Here is a 22084-nt window from a genome sequence, read left to right as displayed (position 1 = left end):
TTGAGCAGCATTATCAGAAACTGCACACCTCTACATGAAGGTCTCTTTCATTAAAACGAATAAAAATGAACGAGCTTCCAATTGTCTTTGATGCATCTATACATTGGTCCTTTACATGGTAATTGTGATTTATTCAGAACAAACTCAAGAAATTTGCCCTGTTAGATCTGAGAAAAACCGGTTTGTCTGTCTGCAATCGGCTATAATTAGGTTAAGGTTAGTGAGAAAAAATACGATGCAGATATATTTTAATTAAATATTTAATATATAGAGGTGGTTAGGTATTTAATATAACCCGCTCTGGGTGGCTTGCTTTCTGTAATTCTTTGTTGTAGTTTCCATAATGTTGTTACTATGGCATTATAATTTCATCATATTTTGGTATATTTCATTATGATTAACCCAACTTCATTTCTTGAGTGTGGTCAGGATAATGCACAAGTACCCTTTACATACATAGTCTTTCACAAAAGAAAGAAGTCCTTTATATTTATTCTATTAAGGCTTGCAATTCATTACGTAGAAGTATACGGTTGCATTACGTCACAATCACACGGCCTTAGAAGAATGTACAGCTCCTGCCCATTCCTCGGGGTATATTGCATATACCCGCTATTTTCTCAGTCATTTGACAGCATTTGAATCTGTAACTTTCACATTAATTGTGTATAGTGTGTGAAGTTCACTTAAAAAAATGGATAGAATTATTTAGGTGAAATTTCAGGATACACAATTTTGTCAAATTCACCTGGAATTACCAGTTACGAAGATGGAGCTGAATAAAGGGGTATTTTTTTTCTTAAAACTAACAATTCACGGGGGGGGGGGAAGTGTTTTCCAAACTACTGATACACTTATTCATTAAGCCTATATAAGTTTCAGAATAAGTATTCAAAGGGGTCTCGAATTGCCTCGATGGACAAAATGCCCTAGACTATAGGCCCACAGAACTTTGCTAGTTTTTATTTCTTTTTTTTCACATTATTTGGTATTTTGAAACAATTTTGATGGAAAGGTAGGCTCGCTATGGTTACCTTGTTGTAGCAAAGCCTACATGATTAGGAAGAGAAGTTTGTAACTGTAAATTAGTTTAAACGTTTGAACCAGCCTATATCAGGCACGGAACTAGGCTAGCCTAGGCTATTGTGTTGAGCGATATTTGATCATTTTTTGGATAGATAGTAACTTTACGCCTTTTTAGTGCAGGATCTCAAAAATCCATCTTGAGCAATCAATTTTGACTTTAAAAAACATTGATTTCTCGATCGGCACTAAAACAGACCAAAGAGTTTGAGCGCAAGTTGTGTTCGTAACGGAGGCTTGTACATGGAAACAAAATGCACACGTGAAGGTATATGAGGCAGCAGTGGTGGATCCAGGGGAGGGGGGGTCCACTCCCCCCCCTAGCGTAGTCCAAAGTAGTGTAATTTACTTAATTACACCAAGTTTGCGTTAATTAAACTTGCTCCTAACGCAAGTTTATCGGATTAGCCTATTTTGCGCCCCCCCCCCTAAACAAATTTCGGATCAACCTATTTTGCCCCCCCCCCCCATAAAAAACCCTGGATCCTCCCCTGTGAGGCAGGGCCCTTGTGAACCTGTCATTTTTTCTCTGTGTTCTATATGGTCATTAGGTTTAAGCTATATTCAGCATACTGAAGAGCAAACTCTAAGAAACTATAGCCAAAAGCAGAAAAAAATTCTTTTGAATCAAACAATTTTATTCTTATTACTATCTTCGAGGGATCCACTTTTGGATATCAAGTACATCAGTGGTGCGTGGCGGAAGTGTGCTAAGTGTCAAACATGGCAGAGATTGAGCCAAGCGTGCAAGGGCGTAATTTTCTATGGGGCAGGGAGAAAATGCCCCTCCCAGACCTCAGTTTGCACCCCCAGACCACAGTTCCCCCTCCCTCAGCTGAAATTCAGCTTGTTCCAAAATCTTATCAAAACTAAGATAAACCGGTAAATTTTTCACAGTTCATATTATTGACTTACAAATAAAGTAAACATACCATTCGAGGCTTTTTTATGCTCTTTCCAAATATAATAATGATTTTTGTCGGAAATGAATTTTACCCCCACCCCTATATATACCAATTCAGGGTATATATTTACACATTAGGGGTGGGGGGGGGTTAAAGTTTAAACTTACCTCTCATTTACATCAGAAATAAAATTTACCCCCACCCCTCTAATGTGCAAATGTATTAATTTTAAAATATATTAATATAAATTTTGCCCCATTCTACATTTTTATGAACTGGCACCCCTGCGCGTCATCCCCTAGGTCTGCTTGATTTCACCCAGGCTATGTGGTAGGCTATGGATGTAAAACTCTTTGGGGTTGGGATGTTCTTAAAACAGTAACTGTACTGTTTGTAATTTATTCGGAAAATATTGGGAATGTTAGGCCATGAGAGTTCAATGAGAGTTTCTCTGGGGACACCCATCCCTCCTTGCCTATGTACCAGGAGGGTGGGTGTAGGGCTCCCCTCCTGGTACATAGGCAATGGGAGCCCTATGTACCAGAAGGGCTCCTTGCCTCCTTATACCCCACTGTATAAAAAACGAGAAGACTCAAAGAAATTCGATCTTTGCAGTTCAGCATGAAACCTGTTCACATAAAAAAGGGGTTCTAATCTAATACAAAATGGTTGTAAGACGACTTTCACTTTTTTTTTAAGTCCAAATTGTAAAAGTAATTAAATAATGTAAACCAGTTAGAAAATAATTATACTAATAGTTTTTTCTATAGGCTCAAGTGAGTACAAACTTGCTTTCTTGAGATCAGAGTAAATGACTAAATATTTAATATATTGGTACTTGTTAATTAAACGAAACACACTCAATAATTACGCTTAGGTTAGATATCAGAAAACCGGTTTCATAGCCACAAAGACAAGTGACGGGTGGTAGAATGCATTGAACTCATATAATCTGGGCTATATATTTTCACTTTAGGGGGGTTGGGGTTAGGCTAGGTTATGTTAGGGGCGCTGTCCAGATACTTTACCAACACCCGCTTCCTCCCCCCCTACTGTGCAAATTATAGCCCAAATTATATTATTTATAAATTAATGGTTATATTTCATCAGTATTAACCTAAGTTCACTTCTTTGGTGTGTTTCGTTTAATTAACAAGTACCAATATATCAAATGATTAGAAGTGACCCTGGCAGTGATGTGGCGATTCAAAGGTTCCTAGCCTTCCGAGCTTAATGTTTGGAGAATCTGTGACTTCAGTCTAGTCTTTCCTAATCCTAATCCCACTAAATAACGAGGGGTTGGCAGCTTTAAGAAATTAAGTACAACAGGTGGCGCACGCCAAACGTGGTGGAACATCTTGTTTTTGCTTCTCCAGAAAATAAATTTCTTCGTACATGCTCAGAGGAGTTATTTAGACTTAGAGGAGAGTGGATATTTCAAAGCCTTTTTTCCAGAAACGTTCTGGCAGTAAAATACACATGATTTGTTTTGGTGGGGGGGGGATAAGCTAAAACAAAAGAGACAAAACCAATTATGTGGAAGCATGATAGTTTATAGGAACCGTCGTATGAATCTCTACATTTGAGAAAGAAGGGGTCCAAAGGCTTCCCGGCACGAGTACCCTGATTCTGATGCGCATTTTAGAATTTTTTCTAATTTACCTGAAGCTCTTTGCTGAGAGCTTAGTGGCGACATGATTCCAAGAAATATTATTTTATGTTGTAACAGTAGCTGCAACCGAGTAGGGAAAAGACCAGAGGCAATTTTCGCTTTTTAGATTTTTGCCTCCCCCCTTGACTTTGAAAATACATTTCTTGTATTTTCATTGAAAATGCTCTTTTTGTGTTTTTATTGAGAAAACAACAAAATTAACCATCCCCTTAAGTTCTTGAAAAACATTGAAAAAGTTTCATTTATTCTTTTTCGTATTCACGAAAATAACAGAATTTTGTGTGTGCAAATTCTGAAAGATACCCGTTACAACATTACCCATAGAGTTTGAATTTATTTAGTGAAGTAATGCATGTCTTTTGGGAAAGTTTAAGGGTAAAGGCTATATTTAATATCTCATTTTAACCATAAAATAATGTTGACTTCTTTAGTTCAGTCCTGAAAGTACAATAAAGAGTACTTGTGTATTATACACCACTCACTCAAGTTTACGCTGTGTAAAACTCGAGAACATACTGGTTTCTTCATTAGTTGCTTTGTTACTTTATAAACAAATTTGTTCTATATATTTGCACATTTGGGGGGGGGGGTAAAGTATAGCAGGTCTGCATAAAAATATGTTAGGTACAATTATTCTGCATATTATGAAGTAAGAATTGTTTTCTAACTACAAACTGTCCAAATGCTTTACCCCCATCCCCACCTCATCTAATGTGCTAATATATAGCCCGAATTATATATTTCCCATCTATTCTGTCACTTGTCTTGGTCTTGTTTCACGCTAAGCTGAAAGAAACTATCGAAGAAACCGGTTTGTTCTTCAGTTTTACTCAGTGTACGTATCTGGACTTGAGTACCTGTTTTTTCACTGTCTACATAAATGGATTTATCCCCATTTGAAAGTTTATTTGTTCGCCTTAGAACGGTAGTGTGGTCTAAAAAAAACAACACCTAATTTAAAGGTGTTATGTCAAAAATACTCAGTGTAATTTTGAGTGAGTGGCGTATAATACACAAAAAACATCACGAGTCAGTTTATTTAAGCTAATTTTGTAGATGTGTCTTGCATAATCTGCGAAGCAATAGTTTTTGTATATTTTAAGTTTGAGCTTTGATTTTTCCACAAGAAAAATTTTGTTTTCCTAATATAACTACAAGTATGGCTTGTTTCAAGTCGGTATGTCGACTTTATTGAACTAGTTTTTCGTAATTTTCACTGTTCATTGAACTCTTTTCAATTTGTTTTAAGCGTTTGACACATAATCCCGAATGGGCAATTTGGCTATTTCTACCTATAACGGTCCAGCACATACCTGCTTAAACCCATCTTGATCTAACCATTTAACTGTAAATATATTTTAAAACTAGTATGCAGCGTTGCCGGATGGGATACTTTTACGACATTTGGATGCTCTGTTTTTGAAAATTGTGCATAGAATTCTCTAAATTGGCCCATTTTAAAAGTGAATTTGCTTGGAAAAAATGGAGAAAAAAACCGTGTTTCGGCGTATTTTCGCTTTTATGACTTCACTGATCTTATGCCGTACATTTGGTAACAGAGCCAGTGTAGAAATTTTTGCGGATTTTAACACTTATAAACTATCTTGGGGGTTTCTCAGTCCGACTTTAGCTGGGTTCAAAGAAACTTATTTTGTTTTTACCAATGTTGACCTAGCATAAGACTTGTTTAGTCCAGATGTGTCAAATCTATTGAACAGGTTCTTCGATGATTTTTGTTTGACTATAAATATCCATTATCACCATTTTGCTAAACGTTATGTACATAACCTAGTACGTCTTGTTTCCGTTTATAACGGTTTGACCATCTATACCTGCTTAATCCCCTTTTGTGCTATCTAACTGTAAAATATATGGCTAACATCCTATTGCTAAATCGGGGTATTCCAGCTTGCACTGTCAAATATAATTAGTTTCACTTTTGAAGAAAACTATTTAGTTGAACTGGTTTTTTATCCTCTGAGCTTTGACTTGAAAAGGTCTAGCCTGGTATGCTAAATAAGAAGATATGGGAGAACGAAAATAAACATAATTTTTAAGTACTTCTAACCTAACTCGCACTCAAGGGGGGGGGCTCATAATTTTTACAATTATCCATAACTTCCATGTAATTGCCCGTTTCTTGCTATTTTGACGAACTCTTTCTAAAAAAATAATTGTCTGCAAGTCAGCGGGTATCATAAGTCTTAACACGGTGACTCGGTAAGGATCAACATCTTTCAAGTTTACGAGAGGGTTCCTTGAAATGTGCCCCCCCCAGGAATTAAATATAGGAATGAGCTGCAAAATTGTTCGTTCTCTCGCTCTAATTGTCAAAACCTGAAAAAAAGATGTGATAATGGGTTCCATTGTAACTGAACCCCAAGCAACTGAACCCCCGTGCAACTGAACCCCCTTTAACTGAACCCTCGTGCAACTCAACCCCCGTGCAACTCAACCACATTTAACTAAACCCCGTGTAACTGAATCCGCATGTAACTGAACCCCCGTGCAACTGAACCCTCGTGCTACTGAACCCTCGTGCTACTGAACCCTCGTGCAACTCAACTCCCGTGCAACTAAACCCCATTTAACTAAACTCCCGTGCAACTGAACCCCTGTATAACCGAAACCCCGTACAACTGAACCCCCGTGCTACTGAACCCTCGTGCTAATGAACCCTCGTGCAACTCGACCCCATTTAACTAAACCCCCGTGTAACTGTACCCCCATGTAACTGTAACTGTGTGTAACCATGTTACTGTGTTTTAACAGAACACAACTGATGAGCAAAAAGTGATGAAAGAGAAGGGTAATACCGAACTCTCAGCTACCATTCTTGGGAGACATCTGACAGTTTATAAGTGACCATGGAATTCCTGTGTTGTTTTAAAGTCACTTTTCTGTGAATAGGCAGCGTGGCGGCAGAGTTCGCCTGGCGACGATAAATCACATCAGTCCAGTTGTTGTCATGAAAAAATTACTCAGTCATAATTTATTGCTCCCGCTAGCATTATGCGCTTCTAGGTCCGGGCCTAGGGACCTAGTAGTAAATCCAGGACTGAGCGTGCACATATTTCCTTTTGGTGAATTGACTTTCCCTTTAAGCACTCTCTGAAAGTTCCAACTTAATACACAAATCCCTTTTCGAGATTTGCTATTTTGAAAATCTGCATGCACATAGTGTATTTTGATTTAGTTCAAGTTCCACCTCAAATACCTCATTCTGTCAAATTTTCAACTTGATATGCGTAGCCTAGTGCTAGTTTAATAGTAGCAGAGGTCTTAGTAGGAGCAGTAGAAGTAATAATAGAGTTGAATTAGTAGTAGTAGCCTAGTAGCAGTATTAATAGCAGTAGTAGCAGGTAGATGCCCCAGAAGTTTCATCTTGATACGCTAAGCTGTTCCAAAAAAGATTGCTGATACACCTGTATCAGCAATCTGTATATTATTGCGATTTACCAATTGTTAAAATTTAAGGTTTTTACAGAAGGGATGGTCGTAAAAACTTTGAAGGAGGCTCATTCGATTGGAAATTGAAAGTTCAAGTTCAATTTCGAAGAATCAAAGGTAATCACAGGACAATCAGCCTTACCCTCTTAACCGACACCCCCCTCCAAATACATCCGATCAAAATAAAAATAAACATTTTGTTCAAAATAGTCTGAAGATCAAATAACCATGCCTTTGGGGTTAACAACCCCACCAGCAGCGTCTGGGGCAAGGGCTGTAAGTTAAGTTAGTTGCTCATTGCTAACTCATAAGGTTTTTGTAGAAAAAAATTTGTATGAATTTTTTTTTTTGGGGGGGGGGGCTCATTCGATTTGAAATCAAAATTTTCAGTGCACTTTTTCAGAGTTAAAAGTGATGGGAGGGCTTCCACCCTACCCTATTTTTCCCCCAAATACATCCTATCCAAATTTTGGGACGGCCATTTTATTTAAAACAGTTTAAAGGTTAAATAACTATACCATAGTTAAATAACTATGGTTCATAACCCTATTGTGTTTTACCCAATGTAAGTACGGTGGTTGAGTTGCACGAGGGTTCAGTTGCACGGGGGTTGTGTTACATGGGGGTTCAGTTACTGGGTTTAGTTAAATGGGGTTGAGTTGCACGAGGGTTCAGTTAAAGGGGGTTCAGTCACACGGTGGTTCAGTTACACGGGGGTTCAGTTACACGCACACCGTGATAATGTACCAGCAAATAAAAATGAATTAAAATATAAAAGTAGTAGAACGGTTTTATTAGTAGAAGACGAATCGGACAAAGCAAAGAAATACCTTCTTTATTATACCACAACAAACATGTACTGAGATGAGGGCTTAACGTGATTGGCTAGATTCAAGGAAAAATAGTAAAATCGAGACCGTATCCATAGAGTTAAACCAAATAGTTCGTGGTAACGAGCTGTAAGTAAGGAGTGACGTGGCTCAATAGTAACTGAAACTCTAAAAAACGGAATTTTGTATCAATAGATATATCAAAAGAATCGGCTTATTATGCTGATTCCAAATATATAATATCTGGGGAATTGTCCGGGGGAAATTTTCAGTGGGGTTTGAATTCTCTGTTTTTTTTTTCGTGGAGGGGGGAATTTCCACGGGAGAAATTATCTTTGGGGGACTTATTACCAGGAGAAATTCTCCATGGGGACATTTTCTGCGGGAGAAACTTTCCATTCGGGGGAGGAGGGGGGGGGGTGGGTATTTCTGGGAAATATATTCCACACAGGGGGATTTCACCATGACCTTAAAACGAATCAGAATTTTAAATAAAAACAAATCTTTCTTGAAATTAAGGTATACTAAGGATTATTTTTCAGGCGGAATGATAAGCAAGAACTTCTCTGGGGAGAATTCGCAGCGAGGATATGATTGTCAGAGGGTAATTTCTCGGCCAAAGAATATTATGGGTGAAGAACTTTCTATGGAATAATTTATCTTGTATGATTTTCCATGGAGGGGGCGAATTTTCTGGGTTTATTTGTGAAAAACAGTCAGAAATTGAATTTAAAAAAACAAGTTTTTTCTACTGAAAGCAAGGAGCAACATTAAAACTTGGAATGAACAGGAATTATTTTCCGTATATGAGGGTGCCCGCTCCTCAATACCCGCTCTTTACGCTAAAGTTCGAACTTTTGTCTCAATTCCTTAAGAACGATTCCTGAAACATAAGGGCCGTGTAATTAGAATCAGAACCTTTATTAAAAGCGCTTAAAAATTTTGGAGTAAAAAGAAGGGTATTGAGGAGTCGACATCCCCCTCATATGTGGAATAATTTCTGTTTGTTTTAAGTTTTAATGTTGCTCCTTACTTTCAGTAGAGAAAACCTGTTTTGTTTTCTTTTATTTGCAAAATAACAAGGACGGCTCTTGGATGTAGAACTGAAATATTTATTTAAGGTTAGAACAAATTTCACTGTCTTGGAAATTCCCTATTGCTTTACCTATAGTTTTTTTATCCATAGAATTTGCCAAGGGCAGGCCATGTCGAAATAGATATCTAACAAAATATACAATGCTCAAAACGAAGGAATATTCCATTTAATATAACCTTGTTTGAACTTCCAAAAAAATAGTAAAAAATCAAAGAAATACAACTGACCATATGTTACCAATCAAGGGTTGCCTGAGAGGTACAGCCAGCCCCTGACAAAGGGGAGATGGGCAGTGACAGATTTTTTCCTGTCCATCCCTCATGTTTTTTGTTCAATAAGGGCAACTTTGGATGCTGATGACAAAAAACTGTCATACAAAATTTCTCTGGCCCTCTCCTGCAATTATATTTTCAGGTTGTATGCTATAGCGTAAATTTTCTTTTTGATAGCAGATCTCATTTGATTCTTAATTTTATTTTCAGTGGAAAAAGAAATCCAAATAATAGTTTGAATTAAAAAGTCTTGATTATAAATTACATGAAAAAAAACAACAATTAAACTTGCAAGTTAAATTTCTTTGGAAAAAGAATCTTGCATCGGGTCCCGTTGAGGCTCGATAGGCCATCTCCCCTCTTACTTCGCCCCTAAACTATAAGCTATGTTATTAATACCGAGTTAATACAATTTGAGGGTGTTTTTCATGTATCATCGGGCGGAGTGTCTGTTGTGGCGTCGTGAGTAATTAATCTTCCGCTAATTATTTTGTTTCTATTTATTTCTGTTTGTCAAGCCTTTTATTTTGATTGCATATCCATTTATTGCTTAACTATTTTATTTATCTGTGCAATACGAGCTCGTCTCTCTGCCAGATATTTGCGTATTATGTTATGCATTTATGATAGAAATATAAATTTGAAATCAGGAGAGTAGCTCCAGTATTTTCATTGGGGGGGGGAGGCAAGATGGGTCCATATCCGGATAGTCAAGGGGCATGGGCTATATAATAGTTATTTTCTCCAAATTATTGGGGGACAACTATCCCCCTCCCCAAAACGACGCCCGTGTTTGAATTAAATAGAAAAGGAATGATAAAACAAGGTATTATATTAAAATAAATAAAGTTAAAAAAGAAAAGAATAATAAAAAAAGAAAAATAAAACCTGAACCTATTGGAATATGATACTGCTGTTTTTTTTACGTTGGCTTAGCGCTTATAAATAAGAAAAAAAAATATTAAATCATTCAAATAGGATATCCGCATTTGTTTTTCCAGTGGCTGATGAATCTATCTCTCTCTCTCTCTATATATATATATATATATATATATATATATATATATATATATATATATATATATATATATATATATATATATATATATATATATATATATATATATATATATATATGTATATATATATATCCAGAACAAATGTAATTGTTATGTTTAAATTACCATAATTACTTGCTCTTGGATGCCTCACCTTGAATTAAATAGTGCTCAAACTTTGCCAAGTTTATGGTATTTTGTTTCGCATGGACCATCACAGTACATACTAACCTTAAAATCAATTTCGTTTGGCTTTTATCCTAACCTAAATCTCCTGAATCTTCTTAAACACAACTAAAAAAATATCAAGGCTGTGGTAAGAATAATAGCCACTACAAAATGTGCTTTACGTTAAACGCAAAAATTATAGGGGATTGGAGAATCCACCTGGAGGAAAGGGAGTAAAAAATAATCACCTTGGTAGAGAGAACCGGGGAAGGGTGCGATAGGGGAGAGCTACCCCCCCCCAGAAATGTTTGTCTGACTCGTAAAAACGTAACAAAAATGAATACAAACAAATTTTTTATACGTTTTTAAAGTTTTTGACCCCCCCCCCCCGAAAAAATCCTTTTGTAAACTCCGCTTCATCCCCGAAAAAATCCTGGACACGACCCTGGTCATAATAATGACATAATTATAACATTTATGGTGATGTTAGAATTATTAGTAAGGAAGGTGGGTACAGTAAAGGCATAAAAAAAAATTAAAAACCCAAGGCACATGGTAAGGCACGTACACCGTTTTTGTGTGTGTGGCGGGGGTAATAACAAAATATTTTATTTGATGAGTTAAATAATAAGTTCCACGAATTTTGGGAAAGTTTACAATTTCAGGGGCCCCGAGCCCAGAAGCCTCCCTGTGTATGCTCCTGCGTAGTGCGTTTGTCCGCAATTAAAGATTAGGGTGCTGCAAGCCACGGTAATTAGAGTGTAAAGTATGGTTCTGAAGCGCGTGCACTTCACAACGTTAAAGTAGATACGGTGTAGAGTTTTCGGGAGGAATTTCCTGAGGATAGTTTTAGGTTCATATTTGAGCAAATGTGCATTAAACAATCAGCTCTCCGAAAAAATGGATCGATTTATTGATCGACCGATGTGATCGATTTGGGTCGACCTAAGTCTGTTTTAAATGGAAGGTAAAGATGGTTAAGTCACCTCAAACCGATGAAGGACGATAGGCTACAAAAAATCATGGTGTTTGATAATTCAGCTGGGGCTAGTGGCGTCAGTTCATGGAAATTAGGGATTGGAGCCAAATGTATTTTCTTCTAAATCTAAGAGGATAATTTTATATATTTTTTTTTTTTTTAAAGAGTGGTTTTCAGAGAGAGAGTATGCGCAGATTTGTTAGTTTCAGATTGTTTTGCTACTGTAGCAAGTTATTTGTAGTAGTAGAAATAAGACATCAGGAATGGTAAAGGAATTTGGGAAGAATACAGAGATACAAAATCGGATACGATGCTTATGTATTATATTGACCCCATTGAAGAAGATTAATCTGATCTGTCTGCGTAAAACCGGTTTGTCTGTTTGCATTCGGAGACAATTAGCTTAGTCACAGGGAGAAAAACTACTATACAGGTTTATTTTAGTCAAATATTAAGTATGTAAGGTTGGTATTTTGGTTAGGTATTTTATATAATCCGTTCTTGGTGACCTGCTTTCCATCATTCCCTCCCACAAATCTAAATGTGCTCAGCTTTCTGGGGCTGTATACTTGCTCCCGTGTTACAATGATTGTTCATGCTTCTTATTCACGTTATCAAATAATTATTCCTTTTTTAGCCCCCCCCCAATTTTTTGTTAGCACAGGCAAGAATTAGTGCGTAAGTGCCTTATAAATGATTTTGTGATTATTTGTCCTTATTAGCTGACTTTTGGACTCGATTTTGTACTTTTTTACACCAAGAATTACTGTACGGATAATGACGGTTTTTATTACAACAATGCGTACATATGGGTCCATACGACCAAGCAAATTCTGTCATTCCCTAAGCTCAGTGCCCTGTCCAGAATTTTGTTGGGGGGGGGGTACCAAAAAACTGTAAAAACGGATCAAAAATTTGTTTGGAATGAGGAGACGTTATGTTTGACATTTAGAGAGTAACATTATAAATGACGAAAATAAAGTATTCATCCCGTATGGTAAGGTACCTACAGAGAAATATTTCGGTACTTGTGCATTATATGGTACCCACCGCTATAGACTGCACAAGGAACTACTAATGGAAACCCGTCAAACGGGTATTTTCAAGAGATAAATTGATGGCAAAGTGTGATTTAAAATTGCGTTTACAATATTTAAACTGCTGTTTTTTAAGATTTAGGGGGGGGTACTTATGTTAGGTTACGTATTTAATATATGCTACGCTCTACAACCTACCCCCCCCCCTAATGTGCAAATATATAGCCCAAATTTGTTTCTTAACTATTATATATTCATCCTATTTTATTTCATTAGCATTAACCAAACTTGACTTCTTTCGTGGATACCACATAATGTACAAGTACCAATATTTCTTGTCGAAAGTAAAGGGAATTTAGACCAAGATGAATTTTAGTGTCAGAATTAGCAGTTGATGATAAAAAAAATAATAAAAAAAAACTGTCTCTAAACTTACAGTTTTAAAACCTAGATCATTTTAAGATGATTGTACTCGGTACCTTCTTGCTGCTTCTTGCTTAAAATGATATAGCCTAGGGTGAATGATTGAATGATTAAGTGGAATTTAATGATAAATGATCATAATAATGAAGGTTTAATAGTCAAAAATGAAATTGATACCTAGTTGTTTCGGCTTTTTCTGAAAGAAAGTTCCTTATGGCAAGCAAGGTCTCCATGAAACTCAACCCCCATTTAACTCAACTCGTTTTACTTAACTCTCGTTGGACTCAAACCCCGTTTAACTCAACCCTTATGCAACTCTACCCCCATTTAACTCACCCCACAGAGCTTATTCCCCATTCAACTAAATACTTATTTAACTCAACACCAGCAACACGTTATGTTAGGTTGGATGGGTGAACTTAAACAGGAATTAGATTGAACAGGGGTTGAGTTGGATTGGGTTTGAGTAGAATAGGAGTTGACTTGAATGAATGTTGAGTTAGATCGGCTAAGTTGAGGGGGGTTGAGTCGGTACCTTCTCGCTGTTTCGTCCTTAAAATAATACTGGGTAAATGATTGAATGATTTAGGTGGGATTGTGTGATTGATGATCATAATAATAATGGTTTAATAATCAAGAATGAATTTGATAACTAGTTGTTTCGGCGTTATCTGAAAGAAAGTTCTTTATGGCAAGCAAGGTCTCCGTGAAACTCAAATCCCCATTTAACTCAGCTCGTTTGTTAACTCTACCCCCATGCAATCCAACCCCCATTTAACTCACCCCTGTGGAACTCATTCCCCATTCAACTCAACATCTATGTTAGGTTTACGCAACAAGTTATGTTAGGTTGAATGGGGTGAACTAAATCCGGGGTTGAATTGAATAGGGGTTGAGTTGGATGGGGTTTGAGTAGAATAGGAGTTGACTTGAATGAGGAACGAGTTAGATGGGCTGAGTTGAAAGGGGGTTGAATTGCAAGCACACTAACAAGCAAACCAAGACAAAAGACATGGAAGACAAATTTTTTATTTTTGAGTTCTTGTACGGGAATTAGGTTGTTCCCCTTATTTATTTAGGAAGATAAACTCATTATGTACTTACATTATTACTTACTTCATTACTCATTACTTATTTTATTGAACTTCTTGTATTCACCAAGTACAACAAATAAATATTCATTAAGAAAATTATTAGTATAATTGGAAAATATACACCCTTTTAAGCATTGATAAAACATTCTAATAGCCTGTTCTTATTCCTTATTCCATCCTCTTTTGCTGTAGGGGTATGTTACAACATTGGGTCCAAACGGCACATTGAAGAAGGAAGCAGAAATAAGTGATGAAGAAGAAAATTTCACAGAGGAAGAAGATGAAAACAGTCCGTTAAACACTGAAATATACGGAGGAAGGTACGTGTTTTGTATTTGAATTCTTAAGAAAAGTGATTTTGTTCTAAAAATAATTTTAGTCTAGCAGTTCGTGGTAACGAACTGTAAGTAAGGAGCGACCTGGCTCAATAGTAACTGAAGCTCTAAAAACCGGAATTTTGATACCAATAGATATATAAAAAAAATTGGATTTTTATGCTTATTTTAAATATATAAGTTGTATCAAGTTTAGTCTGCCTATTGTTTACGTATAGTATTTGTTATTGGGAAGTATAAAGACGTTTTTTGGAGGGATTTTTTTATGGTGGGGGGGGGGGGTCGGAGGAAGGGGTAACGCAGGAGGATTTGATTTTGTTCTAAAATTAATTTTAGTTTAGCAGTTTGTGGTAGAATCGCAACTCTAAAAACGGAATTTTAATACCAATAGATATATCAAAAGAATAGTCTGTTGAGACGGTAGGATGTTATGACGTTTGTGGCTTGTGACGGTTGTTCGAAATGGTGGCACCCCCATGAAAACGCTAGTTTTCCAAAGTAATTTAGAAGAACAGTACCAAGCACTGGCCTAAAAAGGTGTCAAGCGGCTTGGCAATTAGCCAAATTGCCAAAAACTCCCCTCCAAAGTGTAGCCAGGAACATAATTGAATTTCGAGGAAAGAGCAGGGGTTATAAATTTCCATAACTGTCATGTTGGTCAGTTATGTACGCAGGATTTTTTTTTGAGGGAAGAATAAAAATGTATTCGATTAAATGAACATTAAGTGCCTAGAAATTTAGGACAAAAAAGGATTTGGAGTCGGACCCCAAGCCCTCCTCCCCCCTGCGTAATTTCCCGATGTAAATCACGCGATTGTCGCTTTTGTTGATGAATTAGACACCTCCCACTGATATGAACTCCCACATACTCGCCAGCACCAGAATGATATTTGTCACTTTTCATTTGTTTCTGACTACTGATGAAATTTCCCAATGACTTTTTGATAAGAGGAATTGGTCATTAAAGCTAATAAAGAATAATTTGATGAAGGTGGATAAAACGCTGGGTTTGTGTCGGAATACTTAATTGAATCCTCTGGGAGTTGTCTATGGTTTTAGCGAGAAATAAGACGCATAATTTTATATGCTAAAAAAATTGAAAGTTATGTATCTTGATCTACCCTACCGATTAACTCAGTGGCTGCATCTTTTATCAATTTGTTTTGAAGTGAATTGATGTTTATCCTGCTGATACAGTAAACACTGGATATTTGACTATGTCCTCTTATTGGTTGGCAGGGAATTCCCCTCCCACCAAATTTTTTTTTCCCAATTTGCACCAAATTCAGCTTTTCAGCAAGAACGAATGATTTAGAAGGAACAGGGTGCAAAATGGGGGGGGAGGGGTAACTTTCCCTTAGATTTTATCTTCCCTCGATTTTAGAAATAGTTTTTTTGGGAGTGTTTTTATTGAAAAATTGGAATAGAACAAAATCACCCAACCTAGGTATGGAAAACCACCATTTTTGTATCCTCATTACAAAACCCTTGCCACCCCTTTCCCTACATTTTTATGAATTGGCACAACTGCATAAAAAAAATGTCTTCAAAGTCTTGATTGCTTGGCTATCCTTTTAATTTAAAGTTTATTGTGAAGGGCAGCGAAAGGGTCACGGTCGAACGTGACGGGGCGTGGTCGCCCTTTTTTGTATAGATTCTTTGTTGAATTTTACTGTAAGAGCAATTTAAGTGTATATTTGTAATTTCATTATTTGCTTTGTGGTTTCAACTGGATTAGTTTTAGGGCTGGGTTAATAAGTAAATCCTCGGGCCATCTACGGATTAAGGGAGCAAGGCACGTACGTAGTTATTTTTCGGTGAAAGATAATAAAAAATGGGGGGGGATGTTTAACGAATTTTGTCCTATTATTTTAATGGGAAGCGAGTAGAAATTCAAGTAATTTGGGATTTTAGAGGGTGGGTGGGTGGCGAGGTCTCTCCACGCAGTGGTGTCAATTCGCCCAAATTCAAAGGGAGAATGTATTTTTCAATATCTATTTGAAGAAATTTTAGTGGTTTTAAGTTTTTTCGGTACTTTCCCATTTTATGGGCACTTCGGCTATAGACAGTCGAATGAATGCAGTGATGTATACTCCTAAAGCGGGTAATCGTTATCTAAATTGATCGAAGAGCGTGGTTCTCTCATTGAATTTACAATATTTAAACAAGTTTTTTTGGGGTTTAGGGGGAGAAAAAGGTACCTAGGTTAGGTTATGTATATAATATATGCACTGCTTTACCCCCCCCTTAATTTGCAAATATATAGCCCAAATTTGTCTATAAACTATTATATATACATCCTATTTTATTTTATTGGAAAAAAATGTATAAAAGTTACAGTCTGTTACCTAATAATGCAGCTCAATGCAGTACTTGCTAGGTGTACTAGTCCCAGCGAGGCGTTGACCACTTTAAAATCCTCACTTTTGTAAGTGTAGCGAACTTGGATACTGGGGCATAATACGGACACTTCTAAAAAGTCAAGTTTGGTTAATGCTAATGAAATAAAATTAAATAGGATGAATATATAACAGTTTATAAACAAATTTGGGCTATATGTTTGCACATTAGGGGGAGGGGGGTTAAAAAATAGCCTATATTAAATACGTAACCTAACCTATGTACCTTTTCCCCCTTAAACCCCAAAAAACAATCGTTTGAATATTGTAACTCATTGGGAAACCACGGCTTTGCAGTCTTATGTATAGCGGTCTCTTGAGAATAGTTTGTTTGAGGGTTTTTTCGTGACTGGTTTCCTTGTACAATATATAAAAGTGTCCATATTACTCACCAGTTCCCGAATTTGCAGTAGTTTTGGGGTGATTTTATGTGGGCAGAATACTTTGGAGTCGGGTTGGGACCCTACTCGTTTGTGGTGGTAGGGGTAGTTTGTTTACCATTGATAATGATTTACTGCTATCAGGTAGGCTATCCGTGTATCGCAATATATTATGGCAATTATACTTTGGTGGGACTGTTCTGGCTATAAATATCAAAAACATTTTTGCAGTACATTGAAATAAGGTGAAAAACTATAAATCTATTTTAATTATTGAAAAAACAAACGTTATTTTTCTTATAGTACGTTTACAGAAATTAAAAAAAAAATCCATAGTTTAACGAATAAAATTTGTTAGGGGGGGGGGGTAGTAGAAATTTTAGGTGCTTAAGGTCCTACGAATTTTAATACAATATTAAGTAGATACACTGAAGGCCCGCTGCTAAGTAGTGCCAAAAAGCACCATAGAGTCTCCGGAATAAAACAATTACAGTTTTTGCACCAATTTGGGTGCAGGAACGTTAGACTGGGTGTGTATTTGGAGAGATAGCAGGCAGCGTCAGAAGTAAGGTTTGGTGGGCGAAGTTAACGACAGACAATGCAAAGCCCGTTTGCTTCACATTTCCTAACTTTTTCTGCTATAAAATAAAGCACTCCTACTCTTTCTCTGGGGGCGAATCTCAAGCATTTCATCGGGGGGGGGGGGTCAAGAGGGGTCCATATCCGGATAGTCAATGATATGGGATATATAATAATTTTGTTTCTCCACATTATTGGGGGAAGGCAACTGCCCCTGCCACTTGCCACTCCCAAACGACGCACCTGTCTTTCATCTCAGCGTCTGGATGAGACATTTTTTTTGTCTCTAGCATTGTCATTTTATACAGTGTGTAATCTGTGGTACTTTTATGCTTGATTTTACCAAATTATGAGAATGGATAAATTATTCAAACCTGCTTTCCGCTTTACAATGACGTATATAGTTGTCAAAATAATTGTTTTTCCTTTCACATAATCAAATGACCTTGGCATTACCAAGTTCTGTTTGAACCGCTCGTGGTAGACAGTTTTCCCCTTTATTTTGCCAAATGATCTAAGTTAAACAAGTAAAATAATTTATCGGTTTTGTTACCCATATAATGCCTTTAATTATGCTGTTATTAGTATATCATCCCTATTTTTTGTTTAGTAAGTAAAAGCAAAGTTTTTATGAAAGTTAAAAATTTGACTTGGAAACTTTGATCTGGCCGAGGAGTCGCTCACTCTCAGAAATTATGTACACCAGCTGTGCTAAGTGCGGCAGAACTGTGTCAAGGGGAGTTTGTCAAGCGTTTTGGGGACTGCTAAGCGTGGTGGAACCGTGCGGCACACGTGGCGTTGCGAAGTGTGCGCCAGGTGACGGAAAATCAGCGCCCCATCAGATTTAGCGGTGGAGAAAGACATTGTAGGATCCCCTGCTACTTAACGCATTAACAGATATCTCTCATGGCCCTAATTCCACAAAACTGAATTGTGCCAATAGAGCTGCAACCTCCACCTCGCCCTTGTAGTTGCTACTAAGTGCATTTTAATTTAATAACTGCATTTTCGTACTGAGGTGGGCATGCTCTGCCTTGTTAAAATCAATAGTAATCTGGGTACTGTTCTGAAATACAGGACACATGCGAGAAGTGAACTTTGCTTAATGCTAATGAAATAAAACATAGGATGAAAATATAATAGTTTAAGAACAAATTTGGGCTTTATATTTGCGCATTAGGGGGGGGGGGGGGGGTAAAGCATAGCATATATTAAATGCGTAACCTAACCTAAAGCCCAAAAAACTAAAGCTTCAATCTTTGTGACAGACTGAGCTATGAGTGTGTTCCAGGTGAATTGCAATTTAATTCGTATTTACTTCAAATTTAATACGAATTAACTGTCAACCTGGAACAATTTATTAAATAATGCCTTAATATACATTGTAATTTATTATTAAAACACGAGTAATTTTAATGAGCAATGAGTAAAATATTAAAAATATGAGTTTTGATCCTTTAATACTCATTAATTACTATTAGATTGGTCATTTGCCTCCATTTTTCCCACTTTCATGATGAATGTACAGAAGTTAATTTAGTAAATACGCTATTTAACTGTATTCCCAAAGATTTAATACAAAAGTTAATAAGAATTAGATTTTCGATCGTTCCAGGTGTTAATTCCCTCTCACCTAGAACACGTCCTATATCTCACTATGCAGCGAAAACCTGTTTATCAATTCCGGCTTTGAGATTTCAGTAAGGCCTTTCTTTCGGGTGTCCTGTATTTCAGAAGAGTACCGTAATCTTTTGATATCAGGTTAATGCAAAATTGTAACTTTAAAAAAAGGATGATAACATTGAGTAGGAAACAGCGTCCCTATTTCTTTAATTTCTTTGTATTTGAGAAATGTCTTTTCATTGTTTCATCTTTTACTTTCCCCAAGGATTATCATGGTTGCAGTCATGGCCACAGTCACAGTAACCGAAATTTTATAAAGATGTTATGAAAAAAATCGTCCTGTGAGCAATTTTGGTACTTTTGCATTATGTGGGCCATTCGTGCTAACCGCTATAGAATAGGCAATTATAAAACCCGTTTTTGACGTGTTAACCGCTATAGAGTATGCAATGATAGCGTGGTTTTCATTGCTTTTATGATATTAAACTGTGTATTTGGGGGTTTAGGGGGGGGAAAAGCTACCTCGGTTAGGTTAGGTTATGTATTTAATATATGCTAAGCTTTACCCACCTCCCCCCCCCACCCCACCTAAAGTGCAAATATATATCCCACATTTGTTTCTAAACTATTGTATATTCATTCTATTTTATTTTATTTCATTAGCATTAACCAAACTTGACTTTTTAGAAAGGCCCGCATAATGCAAGAGTACCCAAATTTTTCATTTCAAGGTTATTTAGGAATGATAACTATCATGATGTTTTTTTGAGTAGTAAAAGCTTCTTGCCAAAGCAAATTTTCGGGAATTTCCAAAGTGGGCTTGAAATCCATCAAAGATGGCGACGGATCAATATGAGAAGTGCATCATTGCCGAAAGCCCTAAACTGTAGACATGTAGTCCCCACCATGAACAACAAGAAAAATAATTTTTTTTAAGTGTGGAGTATGGGTTTACTGAAAACTGAGTTTGCTTGTGTTTTTTAGAGATTATAGTTATTTACTAATATTTATCGATATCATGGCTGGTGAAAGACCATTGAGATGAATGCATTATAAATTAGTGTTTTATTTTCTGCTGGCTTCTTCTGCACTTCTCTGCTACTCTGATAACATCCTTTTTTACGTCGGTTTCGGGTTTTCAGTAAAGCACTAGTTTTTAGAATTGTACAAATATTGAGCAATATCACCAGCCATTTTGTTCGAGTTAGTTTTGCAGATATTCCTTGCATAATATGCACAGCAAAAATTTCTGTTTGCTTTCAGTTCGAACATCTCTAGGCTATTCACTTCCTTTAATTTTTTTTTAATTGATCACAATGAAGCCACGGTCGTAAACATCTGGAAAAGTTTACTCGATCGCAATTCTAAGTTCGACATCCCGTTTTAAGGGCCAAAACCACTGTATATAAATAATATGACAGTAAGATCACGGCTTTGTGTTTTTTGGCTACTACATCCTCAGCGCGTACAAACAGCTCCTTCCATTTAATCTGCAATCAGCGGTCCAGTGTATATTACCCTGGAACATTTTGGCAGAAACTTTCTCAAAATGCCTTTCAAATAAACTCGAAACTTCGAAACCTACTTGTAATTTATTAAAACATCTACTAATAGCATAGCTCTGCTAATTACCAATTTTTATTTATGTATTGGAATAAATTAATTTAAGATAAGATGCTTTAAAATTTAGCGCTACAAAGGTGAAGCCAAGTTTCGTGTTCAAGAGAAATTTGACTTGTCTACCCGTGAAAAAATTGAATGTCGCTTATGTTTATATTTGTTTAAATGTTCTCCGGAGAACTTCATCTCGGTCCGGCTTTGTATAATGGTTCAGATAGGGAATGATCATTCTGTATTATATTTATATACAATGGCCAAAACCGACCAGAAGACAGTCTGACATCCCATATGATAAATCCTACAACCTTTATTCTCTTTTTTCTAGTCAAAGAAGTCTTCAAGAGACAAAAGGATGGGACGTGTTTCGAGTGTTACCCCCGAGTACCGATACGGGGTCAAATGCAAACCAGAAAACTTTAGAACTTATAATGAAAATACTTAAAGTGTTTGCATACTTCTTTACCTTTGTTATTGTTTTGGTAGCTGGCGTCATTGCAAAAGGAACGCTACTGATGATGACCTCACAAATCAAGAAAGGTCGAGATGTGGCTTATTGTGGAAAGGATCTTGGTAAGCTAGCGCAACTACTTAAAAAAAAAAACTGAACACAAATTAGGGTGTTAATGGCCTTATGTTTCATAATGTTTTATTCTTGTGATCCCCTGGTAAAGAATGTATTTGTTTCAATTCATTTTTAGAAAATAAATTTAATAGAAGGAGGGAGTAACAGATATCTAGTTTATCAAAAAAAAAAATGTTTGGATGTATTTTAGTTCAAAAAGCTTCATCTTTAAAAACACATGTTTTTTGGCAAATTTAGTTAAGAAGTAAATATTTCAACTTGCATAGCCAAATATTATAAAAAAAAAACGACAACAGTATTATGCATGGTCTTTTTCGAACTAAAAACCACAATAACAAAATTCGGTATTGTTTTACTTAATGGTACACACTGCTATAGACTCTATAGCAATTTAGCATGGAGACCCGTAAAGCGGGTAATTGCTATCTAAATTGATCGCAAAGCGTGGTTTCTCATTGAATTTACAATATTTAAACTGTTGTTTTTTGGGGTTTAGGG

The 22084-nt window shown here is 36.5% G+C and overlaps 1 protein-coding gene across 1 annotated transcript in view; it reads left to right on the top strand.

The window, feature by feature from the left end:
- The first annotated feature begins 643 nt into the window (after positions 1-643).
- Positions 644-22084, top strand: part of kkv (hyaluronan synthase-like protein kkv) — a 118709-nt gene continuing 97268 nt past the window's right edge. The window contains exons 1-3 of the mRNA XM_089100548.1: positions 644-787; positions 14260-14387; positions 21329-21573. Of these exons, the coding sequence (XP_088956674.1) occupies positions 770-787; positions 14260-14387; positions 21329-21573 (391 nt within the window). The 5' untranslated portion in view covers positions 644-769. The remainder of the gene's footprint in view (positions 788-14259; positions 14388-21328; positions 21574-22084) is intronic.

The sequence above is a fragment of the Artemia sp. Qi Xiang Cuo genome, chromosome 14, assembly GCF_049724085.1.
Source record: "Artemia sp. Qi Xiang Cuo chromosome 14, ASM4972408v1, whole genome shotgun sequence".
In the NCBI taxonomy this organism is placed as follows: domain Eukaryota; kingdom Metazoa; phylum Arthropoda; class Branchiopoda; order Anostraca; family Artemiidae; genus Artemia; species Artemia sp. Qi Xiang Cuo.
This window is presented reverse-complemented; position numbering and strand designations above follow the sequence as displayed.